This window comes from Sorex fumeus, unplaced genomic scaffold (genome assembly GCF_029834395.1).
Source record: "Sorex fumeus unplaced genomic scaffold, SorFum_2.1 ptg000002l, whole genome shotgun sequence".
Lineage (NCBI taxonomy): Eukaryota > Metazoa > Chordata > Mammalia > Eulipotyphla > Soricidae > Sorex > Sorex fumeus.
The window spans coordinates 61794450-61807561 of NW_026606059.1; the positions used below are offsets into that span (position 1 = coordinate 61794450).

At 40.7% G+C, this 13112-nt stretch overlaps 1 protein-coding gene across 1 annotated transcript in view; it reads right to left on the reverse strand.

Moving 5' to 3' along the window:
- COLEC10 (collectin subfamily member 10) overlaps nucleotides 1-12783 on the reverse strand; it is a 59528-nt gene extending 46745 nt beyond the window's left edge. Inside the window, exon 1 of the mRNA XM_056111462.1 lies at nucleotides 12523-12783. Within this exon, the coding sequence (XP_055967437.1) occupies nucleotides 12523-12676 (154 nt within the window). The 5' untranslated portion in view covers nucleotides 12677-12783. The remainder of the gene's footprint in view (nucleotides 1-12522) is intronic.
- Nucleotides 12784-13112: the final 329 nt, after the last annotated feature.

Genomic DNA, 13112 nt, shown 5'->3' on the forward strand with positions numbered 1-13112 from the left:
CATCATGCAAGTTGTGTGGTTGCTGAGAGTTAAGGTCACATAGTAAGTAAACTTAAAATCAGACTCTTTTTCCAGAGCCCCAAATCTGAACCAATATGCAAATGACTATGAATATGGTCCCTAAATGCAAGTAATATAGAAAGTCAAATTATGTGAGAGAGTTGGGGGGGGGGGTGGAAAATGCTGTGGGCATGAAAAGACCCTTATTCAAATGCAAACTTAAAAAAATCATTGCCATTTACTACTTCTTGACTCATTTTTGCCTCACTTTAATTGGAATTTTGCTCTTCCTTTCCTGACCTAATCTGGAAATGTTTTCTAGGCATCTACTCGAAAGGAAAAAAAAGAGGAAAATGTTTTAGAATACTCACACACTGTAATATAAAAGTTAAAATGTCAAGCCACTTAAGATTTTTATCTGTCCTTATGCATGAAATACATATTAAAATTCATATGGAAAAAATCCAGTGAATTAATGCAATTAATATAAAAGTTTTGGGAAAATGCCTGCTTGCTTAACCCCTCTGATAGAGTCACCAGAAAGAAATCAGCCACTTAATTTATATCAAGGTGACCGAGTTAAAGCAATTTCGTGCCATGTTTATACATTGACCTCACAGAACTCCTTTTCTAATGTTAATTTCTGAAACTGAAGGAAATATCATTTCACACCTAATGAGAATGATAAAACGTGAGGACAATGATATAACATGGACAAATGGAATAATGATGGATCCAGGAATCTGGAATGGAGTTTTGTTCTAGTCCTGCCGCCAATTAGAAGCTGTGTTTCTAGAATGAGTTCTTTTACTCCTTAGGCCTCACACTGTCCACTGTCCTCCCATCGTTCATCGATTTGCTCAAGTGGGCCCAGTAACATCTTCATTGTGAGATTTCTTGTTACTGTGTTTGGCATATTGAATACTCTCAGTAGCTTGCCAGGCTCTCCAAGAGGGCTGGAGGAATCGAACCTGGCTCAGCCAGGCTGGCTGTGCACAAGGCAAATGCCCTACCGCTGTGCTTTAGGCCTTACTTTATATAAATTTAACAATCACGTGTCACTTCTCATCCCATTGTTCATCGATTTGCTCAAGTGGGTGCAGTAACGTCTCCATTCGTCCCTGTCACATGATAGTTAGCCCAGTGGCGTATTGGCAGCTCTTTCAGAATCAGGGGAATAAGACCCATTATTGTTACTGTTTTCGGCATATCGAATACATCATGGGTAGCTTGCCAGGCTCTGCTGTGCAGGTGGAATACTCCTGGTAACTTGCCGGGCTCTCCGAGAGGGATGGAGGCTTTTGTGGCGTCCTGGAAATACTGTGTTGCTCTCTTCCGGAAGCTTTGTTTTTATAGTCTCTGGATATTGGCCATTGATGAGATTACATGTCGCGAGGAGCAGTTTGTGGGTGTGACTGCCAAGCTACTGGAAAACTGGGGGTCTGGGTGGAGAAGGCCTCAGCCCCGATCTGAGCAGGCTTGGAAATCTCATATTGGGGTTAAAAACCTAATGGTTTCTCAGAGTTAGCTTCTAGGTTATGAGATTTGTCATTTGGATGTGAAACAAATCCACATCTACCTGGGCCAATCTGACCATCTGTTTTGCAAGGTTACAAGAAAAGCTGTTATTCTGGAAGCCAAGAAGATTCCACGCTGCTCATTGCTGGAATCCAAAGCCATAGTGACTAAAACTGTGAGTGACTGGAGAGAAGTCCATTTCCTGGAGGCTAATGGGGTTTGCTGAAGGAATAGTCATGTGCATGCACACGCATGCGCGCACACACACACACGCATATGCACACACACACATACATACACACACATACACACACAAACCCAGCAGGGAGCTCTACTAGGCTTCCCTCATGGCAAAACCATGCTGATTTCATATTATCTGTCATTCAGATATACACCTTGGTTGATCCTACATGAATTCTTAAGGATCATTGGGAAGTATAAGCAAAGAAAAAAAAATGTTCTTTCACTTAGTCCCATTAAAGAGGGTAGAACAGGCTGGAGCAATAGCACAGCGGGTAGGGTGTTTGCCTTGCATGCTACCGACCTGGGTTTGATTCCCAGCATTCCATATGGTCCCCTGAGCACCTCCAGGGGTAATTCCTGAGCGCAGAGCCAGGAGTAACCCCTGTGCATAGCCGGGTGTGACCCAAAAAGCAAAAATAAATGATTAAATAAATAAATAGGGTAGAACAGTCAGCATCGCATAGGGAACTGAGCAGGCTGATTTTTACCTAGTGTCCAAATGATCTGAATTGAGCAATAGTCTTGTACCTTTCAGCTGTCTGGCCTGAGATTGGTGACTGTATAGTTTGAACCTCAGTTTCTTCAAAAGCCAAATGAGAACTATAATGCCTTCTTTCTCAAAGTCGACTGAGATAATTTAAGTCTAAAGAGACTCTAAAGGCACACGTACAGGCATTTGGCAGGAGTTCAACCTCTGTTAGAATGCCTGCTCCAGCTACCATGATCAGGGACCTGCAGAAGGAAGAGCTGTACTTCACCCTAATAGTTCACCATGGTTCACTAGGTGCAGGAGTCATGATGGTTAATTGCAGGAGTTTTGATGCTTTTAGAAGCAGAGGAACACCTTCCACACTGAGGGAATCAGCATCGATGTTGTGGGCAGGCGATGCTACGACCAGGCGACAGTGTCCGTGGCCATCAGTAGAAATTGTTTGATCACTGGCGAAGTGGTGCCCTGGGAGTCCTTCCTCAGACTCATATTTGGGGAGTCTGAGACATACTTGGGGAGTATTATCAGGGCACTGCATTTTTTATCAGTCAAAGCCACAAACTGGGACACCTTAGATATTTGAGGGTATTTCTTGAGTTCTTTTTTTTTTTTTTTTTTTGATCTTGAACACTTGTATGTGTCTAGAGCTCTTGAAAGCAGTTGAAAATCATCCTCAGCAAATGAACAGAGTTCCTGCTTTCTGGAAGCCTGTCTTCTCGGTCAGAAGACAATAAATGCAATATTGTAACAAATATATAGAAAAGAGCTTTTCAGATTCAGTATACTTCTGTGTAAATAATGTAATGTCTTAAAAACCATGACAGAGAGTGGAGGTGAAGATTCTGTGCAGGTAGCATTCAAGCTGAAACCTAAACAAATAGAAAGGAAACTCAAGCAATTCTTGGGAAAAAGAAAATGGGAGGAATCAACCTCCCGAACTTCAAACTGTACTACAAAGCAGTAATAATTAAAACAGCATGGTACTGGAACAAAGGCAGAACTGCAGACCAATGGAACAGGGTTGAATACACTGACATCTCTCCTCAATCATATGCTCATCTAATCTTTGATAAAGGTGCAAGTAATGTGAAGTGGAGTAAGGAAAGCCTCTTTAATAAATTGTGTTGGCATCACTGGACGGCTACATGCAAAAAAATAGGCTCAGAACTCTGCCTAACACCATGTACAAAAGTAAGATCAAAATGGATTAAAGACCTCAACATCAGACCAGAAACCATAAGGTACATTGAAGATAAAGTTGGCAAAACCCTCCATGACATTGAAGCTAATGGTATCTTCAAAGATGCCACGCCACTGGCCGAGCAAGTGAAAACAGAGATAGATAAATGGGACTATCTTAAACTAAGAAGCTTCTGCACCTCCAAAGAAACAGTGACCAAAATACAAAGACAGTCTACAGAATGGGAAAGGATATTCACCGAATACACATCTGACAAGGGGTTGATATCCAGGATATACAAAATACTGGTTAAACTCCACAAGAAGAAAACATCCAACCCCATCCAAAAATGGGGCAATGAAATGAACAGAAACTTTCTCAAAGAAGAAATCCGAATGGCAAAAAAGCACATGAGAAAATGCTCTACATCATTAATCATCAGGGAGATGCAGATCAAAACCACAATGAGATACCATCTCACACCTCAGAGACTAGCCCAAATTCAAAAGAACAAAAGCAACCGATGCTGGCGTGGATGTGGCGAGAAAGGGACACTCCTTCACTGTTGGTGGGAATGTCCACTGGTTCAGCCCTTCTGGAAAACCGTATGGACGATTCTCAAAAAATTAGAAATTGAGCTCCCATTTGACCCAGCAATACCACTCCTGGGAATATATCCCAGAGAGGCAAAAATGTATAGTCGAAGTGACAGCTGCACTTGTTTGTTCATTGCAGCCCTCTTTACAATAGCCAGAAACTGGAAGAAACCTGAATGCCCAAGAACAGATGACTGGTTAAAGAAACTTTGGTACATCTACACAATGGAGTACTATGTAGCTCTTAGAAAGGATGAAGTCATGAAATTTACATACAAGTGGTACAATATGGAAAGTATCATGCTAAGCGAAATGAGTCAGAAAGAGAGGGATAGACATAGAAAGATTGCATTCATCTGGGGGATATAAAGTAACAAAGTATGAGATTAATACCCAAGAATAGCTGAGATCAGCACCAGGAGGATTACTCCATAACTTAGAGGCCAGCCGGGTATCCTAGAGGAAAGGGCTATTCAGATAGAGAAGGGAGCACCAAATAAAGGATGTTTGGAGGATCCTCCCAGGAGGGGAGATGCATGTCGAAAGTAGAGTATGGACTGAACATGTTTGCCACTCAATGCCTCTTTTGCAGACCACAACACCCAAAAGGAGAGAGAGAACACAGGGGATTGCCCTGCCACAGAGACGGGGGGATGGGGGGATGGGGGTGGGAGGGATATTATCCATGGTGGTGGAAAATGGGCACTGGTGGAGGGATGGGTATCTGATCATTGTATAATTGAAACCAAAGCACAAAAAATTGTAAATCTACAACTTTAAAAAAAATAAAATAAAATAAAGGGAAAAAAAAAAAAAAAAAGAAAGGAAACTCTTCTGGGGGAAGAATTTGAGTGAGGTTATGTTTTTCCTCCTACAAACAAAATGGAGGAAAGATCAAGTGCAAAGATCCTGTACCAGGAATGGGGTGAAAAGCTAGGATGCCTGCAGCAAATGCATAGAAAAGCAGTTTGGAATGACCTGGGAAAAACAATGAGAAGCCAGGTGTACTGAAAAGGACCTTTTAAGTAATGCACAAAAAGATCACTGAAAATAAAATCTCTAAATTAAAAGCCTTAGTAGAAAGCTAAAATAATAGGATGAGATATTATTAATTTTTAAACAAACTGATGTGCCAGGGTCAATTATCAAAGAGGAGCATGCTACTGCTTTCAGTATATTTTGGTATCCAATATTATGTTAGCTTTGAGCATATAGGAATTTTATGTTCTTAGACATGGTTTTATGTATTTCTAAAAAAGAAAGAATATTCCACCACTATTTTCATAGCAGAACTATTCACAATAACCAAAATATGGGGTCAACCTAAATGCTCATCACTAGATGACTGAAGAAAGAAACTGTAAAATATTCAATGGCATATTATTCTGTCATTAAAAGTTAAGATAGAATTATGTTAGGATCATTTTATTGAACTGAGATGGAATCTGAGATGATTATTCTATTAATGAAATAAGGAAGTGAAAGACAGTCAGCTGATGGTTTTACTCTTATACAGAATGTGAGAAACTGAGGCAAATGAACTGACTGGCGAGAAACAATAAAACTAACTCCTGGTTTGATTAACAGTTTAGTAGTGACCAGGACTGATCCTAGGAGAACTGAGGAGAGGGATTTTTCCTGGTGATGGGATAGCAGTGGAAATTTGATGAGTTGGTGCTACCGAGAGTATCTCACCCACAAGGCAAAGCCTGGCAAGCTACCTATGACGTATTCAATATGCCAAACACAGTAACAACAAGTATCACAATGTTACTGGGCCCGCTCGAGCAAATTGATGACAATGGTGAGAATAATATACATATAAGGTATAAAACTAAGTCCTAACTAATCACTTAATCACTTAACTTCCCGTTAGTCGTTGATTTGCTCGAGCGGGTGCCAGTAACGTCTCCATTTGTCCCTGTCGCGTGCTAGTGTAGCCCAATGGCATCTGTTCGCTCCAGGAACATGAAGGGCCTCAAACCAATCGTTCATGATCTTGACGAAGAAGACTGACCATCTGGTAGGTGGGCGGCCACGCGGTCTCTTGACATCCTGTGGAATCCAATCAGTAACAGCTCTAGTCCAACGGTCGTCTTTAAATCTCATTACGTGACCAGCCCATCTGATTTTCGACACCTTGGCAAATGAGACAGCGTCCCTGATCCTTGATCGTCGACGGATGTCAGAACTCCGGATTCGTTCTCTCATTTGAGTGAAACGTGATATTCCAAGCATAGCTCTTTCTATTCTTCTTTGGGAGACCTGAATGGCATTCTCATCTTGTTTGCGTAGGGCCCAGGTCTCTGAGGCATATGTTAATGCAGGAAGAACAGTGGAATCAAAGAGATGTGCCCAGAGCCGGAGGTTCTTCGTCCTCTTAGCTATTTCTTCAACGTTCTTGAAGGCGTTCCAAGCCACTCTCTTCCTCCTGCGCAGCTCGGGTGCCAGGTCATTTGTCATGTTGACCTCTCGACCTAGGTAGACATAGCTGTTGCATTCGGAGATGGTCGTTCCGTTGAGAGCGAATGGGGCGTCAGGAATGAGGCTGTTTCTCATAAACATTGTCTTCGTAAGATTCAGCTGTAGTCCTACCTTTCCACACTCACGGTCAAAGTCGGCCAGCATTTGTGCCGCTTGGCTGATGTTTGGTGTTATTAAAACAATGTCATCAGCAAAGCGGAGGTGGTGTAGTTGCCGACCATCTATCTTCACTCCCATTCCTTCCCATTCCAGTCGTCGCATGATGTTCTCGAGGGTGGCACTGAAGAGTTTCGGTGAAATGGTATCACCCTGCCGCACCCCTCTCTTGACATCAACGATCACTTCTTTGTAGAATGGTGAGATCCTGGTAGTGAATCCGCAATACAGCTCACAGAGGATCCTGATGTATTGGGCTTGAATGCCTTGATTGGCTAGGGCTTCAATGACCGCTTCCGTCTCAAAAGAATCAAAGGCCTTCTTTAAATCAATGAACGTTAAGCAGAGCGGCATCTTGAACTCCCAAGAAACCTCAATGAGCTTGGTTATCGTGTGGATATGGTCGATGGTGCTGAATCCTTTGCGGAACCCTGCTTGCTCGCATGGTTGTCCTTCATCTAGTGTTCTGCCAATCCTATTCAGGATGACTCGAGTGAACAACTTGTAGATGACAGACAATAGGCAGATCGGGCAATAGTTGCCAATGTCATGGATGTCTCCCTTCTTGAACAGTAGTACGGTCCTGCTGGTTTTCCACTGGGACGGAACCTTGCATTCAGACAGGTAGCGAGTGAAGAGCCGAGCCAGCGTATTGATGAGTACTGACGACAGGTTCTTCAGGTGTTCAGGTTTGACCTTGTCTGGGCCGGGTGCTGTTTGTTTCTTTACCGACGAAATGGCGTGTCGGATTTCGGAAGGGAGAACGTTGGGAACAACATACCCATCCTGTGGAATTTGGTATGTCGGCAAGTGGACATGGCTATCGAAGAGATTTGAGTAGAAGTCATGGATAATCTTCTCCATTGCCGTTCTGGAGGATGTGATGGATCCATCAGGACGTCGGAGGGCAGTCATTTTGGTCTTATAGTTGGCGAAGGACAGGCGGGCCTTACGAATACTTTTCCCGGCTTCTGCCGCATCTACCAGTACTTCTGCTCTTCTCTCTTTGAGGTTTTCCTTGATCGCATCTCTGCACTGCTTTGCAAGCTCGGACGTTAGCTTGCGGTTGCCTGAGGCATGCGCCAAACCACGCTGGCGAATTAGCTCAAGAGTTTTCGAAGATAGGCGACTTTTCGTGGCTATCTCTCTCTTGGCGTTCCTCGCACATTCATGGAGGTGCTGAACCAGTCGATCGTATTCCTCGTCAATGTTGTCAACAATGGCATCTTCCCATGTTGCCGCAATAGTACCAAAGAGTTCCCAGGTGGTGGTCATTCTGGGAGTTCTCTTTTTGAACTTTGCAGCCCTTTCTCCCCGCTCTGTGAAGTAGAATTTTGCACGAAGGAGACGGTGGTCCGATCCCGTTCGAAATTTTGGGACAACAGCAACATCAGTCAGGCAAAACCGTCGATTGAATATGATGTGGTCTATTTCATTGTGGAATCGTCCACTGGGAGACTCCCATGTCCATCGTTTAGATTCTGCCTTCTGGAACTGTGAGTTACCATGAATGGTCTTGGTCGACATGATGAACTCAGACAGTCTCTCACCCTGTTCGTTCCATTCTAGGCCATGGGTCCCGATGTGAAGTTCTTCAGCTGATCTTCTCGGTCCTATCTTGGCATTAAAATCACCCACAATGATCTTGTAGAAGGTGTGGTCTTCTTTATAGAACTTCTCTAGCTCCATGTAGAACTTCTCGATTTCTCTTTCATCATAATGAGATGTTGGTGCGTAGACAACGAAGATAGAAACTGCAGGCAGTGAGTCACATCTATTCAAATGTAAACGTCCGATTCGGGTTGTTAGGCATTCGAATGAATCAATGCTCTTGGCCAAGTTTGTGTTGACAAGGACACTGACGCCTCCAACACCTCTTTTATCGCATGTTCCGAGGAACAATTCTTCTCCAGTGTCGAAAACGGCATGGTGAGATTCGTGACTTCTTGTCTCGGTCAGACCAATAATGTTGTACTTGATCATTCGTCCTTGTACCATCAGGTCCTCGATGGATGCATCTGATGCTAGCGTACGTGCATTGAAAGTACAGACGATCATTTTTGTCTTCCTTCGTTGTGGCAGCCTAGGTCGGCCTTGAGATTTTGTCGGCCTCTCCTTTCTCATCCTTCTCAGTGCTGCCATGTCGGTGAAGCCTTCAGGGTCAGATGAATGAGACCAGTTGTAGTTACTGGTTTTGGCATATCGAATACACAGCGGATAGCTTGCCAGGCTCTTCCGTGCGGGCGGAATACTCTCGGTAGCTTGCCAGTCTTTCCGAGAGGGATAGAGGCTTTTGGGGTGATCTCTAATCACCCTTGTAGGTGTTACCATACCTTGTAGGTGTTACTTTAGCACATCAGCTAAAGTCCTAACTAATGAAATTATAATTTTGTGAATCAATGATAAGCTAATAAAAAACGATAGTAATTTAAAACCATTAAAAAAATCTAAAAGAAATCAATGGTCTCTGTTTTCAAGCCTTTAACAGAGATCACACCATGCAATGAAAAAGCCAGAACCATAGTGCTAAAGTAAATTTCAAGTTGTATGCCTGCACCTATTTGAAAGCATTTGAGTACTTGGCCTCATTGTAATTGTTTTCTTATCTATAAGCTTAAAGTAATTGAAGTCACACAGGCAAATGTGAACACCAACAAGATTATGCATTTGAAAGCTCCTTGGAAATTTTAACACACCACCCAAATATTTCTTATTGCTTTCAGAATTCTTTCTAACATTGCTTTTAAAAAATGTTTTATTATTCTTGTTTTCAAGTTAACCACTAGAGGTCAGAATTATACATCAATTGTATAAAGAAAGCACCAATGTAGGAAAAAGTCAGAGAACATTTTCCTACCAGACATACAATAATATATTTAAGGGGTAGAAAGAAAAACAAAGATGGCTTTGAACAAAAAAAGTGTTGACAACTGAAACAATGTTTATTATCAAAGCTGTTAATCAAGAGATAGGAAGAGAAAGGAAAGTAAAAGAGAATGCATCAAGTATCTAAGATACAACTGAAAGTTTATATTGATTATCTTGTATTATTCTTAAAACAGATCTAAAATGGTTTATTTTGTAAATAAAGAAATTGGAGCATAAATAGATTAAATAATATATAGAAGATCAGACATATGAATCCAATGTTTTTCTTTCAACTAAACTATGCTGGGAAAATAATACAGTAAAAAATGGTGTCTATATTGAACAATGTATCATATGAATGTTGGCATTACAGTTTTTCTTTTAAACCTAAAACTTGAAGTAATTTACTATGTCCAAGAATCTCAAATGAATTTAGAGAAATTTTAATTTTTTAAGTATCTAGAAATTTCCAAGTGCAGTGCTGGTAAGTATAGTATTGGTATGGTTAGCTATGAAAAACAAATTCTTGACCTTAGGCAAAATTTTCTTAGGAAAAATAACTCAGTCCTTTAAAATATTTACTGAGACCTCATATTTTTTTGTTTCATTCTATAAAGCTCAATTGGTAAATCTACGTTTTCTGGGGTTAGAGAAATAAAAATCATCATGGTCATGGACAAATATAGTATGGTAGATGTATCTTGAAATAAGAGAAAAGACTGTCCCTTTTTCTGTGGTTTTGTTTTCTTTGTTTTCATTTTGGGGCCACACTTGGTGGTGCTCAGGAGTTATTCCTGGTTCTGAACTCAGGAGTTACTCCTAGTGCTGCTCAGGGGACAATATGGGATGCAGGGAATTGAACCCAACTTGTTCCATAAAATGTCTGGGCAATTTGCAAATAAAGAGAAAGCAACATGAAATAGCTGGGACCTGACCCTAAGAGTCTGCAACCTAAGTAGGTAACCAGCTTAAAAATATAGATACAAATATTAAAACAAGTTCTTCCTTAGAAGAAGTCTCAAATATTTAATCTCAAATATTAATACCCGGAACCTACTAGATATATAGTATGTTCCATAGTAGCAGAAACTCCCTCATAAGAAGGGAAGATAGAATTTTTTATGCAAAAAATATAGCCTCTGGGAAGAGGAAAAAGAAACAACAAGTCCATCACTTATTTAGAGGGTCTTCACAAATCTCAGTCCCCACTTCCCCATCCTGCCATACTTCTAGCCTATATCATCATATAAGAGCTAAGCTATTTGATGTGGCTGGAGAGATAATGCAGGAGGTAAGGTACTTGCTTCCATTCAGCTGTTTCTGCTTCAAACCTAGTTCAGTTCTCAGCATCTCATATGAATCTCTAAACACCTGGGCCCTCAAACACCACCAGAAATGACCCCCGAGCACAGAACCTGGAGTAAGCCCTGAGCCCTGCTGAGTATGTAAACTTCCTCCAACATACACATCAAAATAAAGTAATTGAATCGTCTAAAATCTCCACAAGATTACCAAAGGGAAGGTATAAAATATGTATTAGGTAAAGAAATTAGAAATATTAATGATAGATACCCTTCTTGTATCTCACAATTATTAATTACCCTTCATTCTCCATTCTGAATTATTTCTCTCTTTTATTTTGCCACACACACACACATACACAATTTAACTAATCTCTTGTGCCTAAAATAGGCTCAATCCTTAAATCCTTAGTAGGTAAACAATAATAAATGCTGGCAGATAAAATGAATGATGCTTTGGATATTATTTTAGCAAAACTTTATCCATTCCTCCAGTTTTGTGGTTGCAATTCCTCTTCAAGGAAATTTATTTAACAGTTTTCATACTATTTCTCCCATTTTCAGGGACAGGAAATCCTAAATTTTCCACATTCTCAGGAATACTACAGAAAAAATACAAAGTTTCCTATACTCTTTGGCAACTCCAGTAATGGTTTTAAGTAAATATTTCTAATCAAGGCTTTCTTTTCTGAACATTTGCCCTCGCATTATTCATTTATTCACCCAAGAAATTATTTGGAAGCCCTAAGGTCTCATTCTTCCTCCCTGCATTTATTTTATGGTATCAAAGGTTAAAACTTGGATTGCAATCTTAGGAGAAATTAATTCACTGATTAAGAAACATGCACTTTAAGCAATACACATTTAAATAGCTGACAAGCATAGGGCATTGTATTTCTGGTTTTCCTTTTGAAAGACCCTTTTTTCTACTTAAAATTTTAAACAGCTGCAATTCTTCTACCCTATGCCCTGGAGAAACATAGCATGAATTACTAATGAGAGAGCACCGATTTGTACTGCAGTGACCACTTTTAGAACAAAAGGGTCAGAACTGAAACCAGGAAAACAGCAACATTTTTTATCAACCAGTTGCTTGAAGCATATTTGTACTTTAGCTCCACTTGAAATATTCTGCAAAATTCTATCATCTTTCAGCTAAAGGCACTTGGCCCCAAAGACTCCATCCACTAAATAGAGAAATGTTCATTTCTACATTAACTCCAAAACTCTGGCAAGAATTTTCCTCTTCTTTGGAACTTGGGAGCCCACCAAGTTGTGAAATAAACGAAAGACTTAATTTTGACTTTACAGAGCTTTTGCCTAGAAGCTGTACCAGAATCAGCATGAGAAAGGCATTCGGAAAAACTGTTGTTCAAGTGTAGAGATGTGCTTAAGAAAATGATTTCTTAAGATTGTCATTTTGCCTGTTTATTCACCACTGGTAGCAGGAAGGGTATTTTTTCCCCCTTCCCTGGAGAGTGTCAACACATCTCTGCCCTTGGTTTCTACCCTTTCCCAATCTTCTTTTACCTGTTATTAAGGGAGATTTAAAATAAGTAACATGGTGTGATTTGCCACAAGAGAAGGGAAGGGACTAGAGAGTACAGGAGTCAAAGAGAGCATGGATTCGAGAGATGACCCAAGAGAGCTTCTTTGCATTTTACGAAACCTATTTTCTTTTCTCACCTTTGGGTCCTGGTGAAATTGTGTGTGTAGCACAGACTTCAGTGGCAGGACGACTATCCATGTCCAGACCCAGAATCTCAATTTGCAAGAGAAAGAGCATCAGGAGGACCAATTGGTTTCTTCGAAGTGGGGCTCTCAATCTAAAGCCACCCATTGCTGTGCTTCTTCGAAAAATACAAAAGCCACCTAGATGTGCCAAACAAATAGCCTTACATGAAATAAAACCTGTGTTGAAGAAGAAGATGAAGTATCCAGAGAACACATTCCAAAAAGGACTGCAAAAGAGACAAGAAGGAAATAGATCTTGGGTTGTTTATTTTCTCAGGCTTCTCAATGGCCCATACATTGTCCAGACTGTTTATTTTCAAGTGACAAGAGTTTATTGAAAATTATCTCTGAGCTAAACACTTAAATGTGCAGGCTAGGAGAAACATCCCAAAGAACACACTTCTACTTAGTCCATGAGCTGACAATTTAATACCCTAAATTACATTTAGATGTTTGGTTCCAGAAAAATTTGGGCCGAGGATTTCTTGAATTACCAACATGTTATATAAGTGTAGTGAAAACCTTTTGAGTTTTTTTTATAG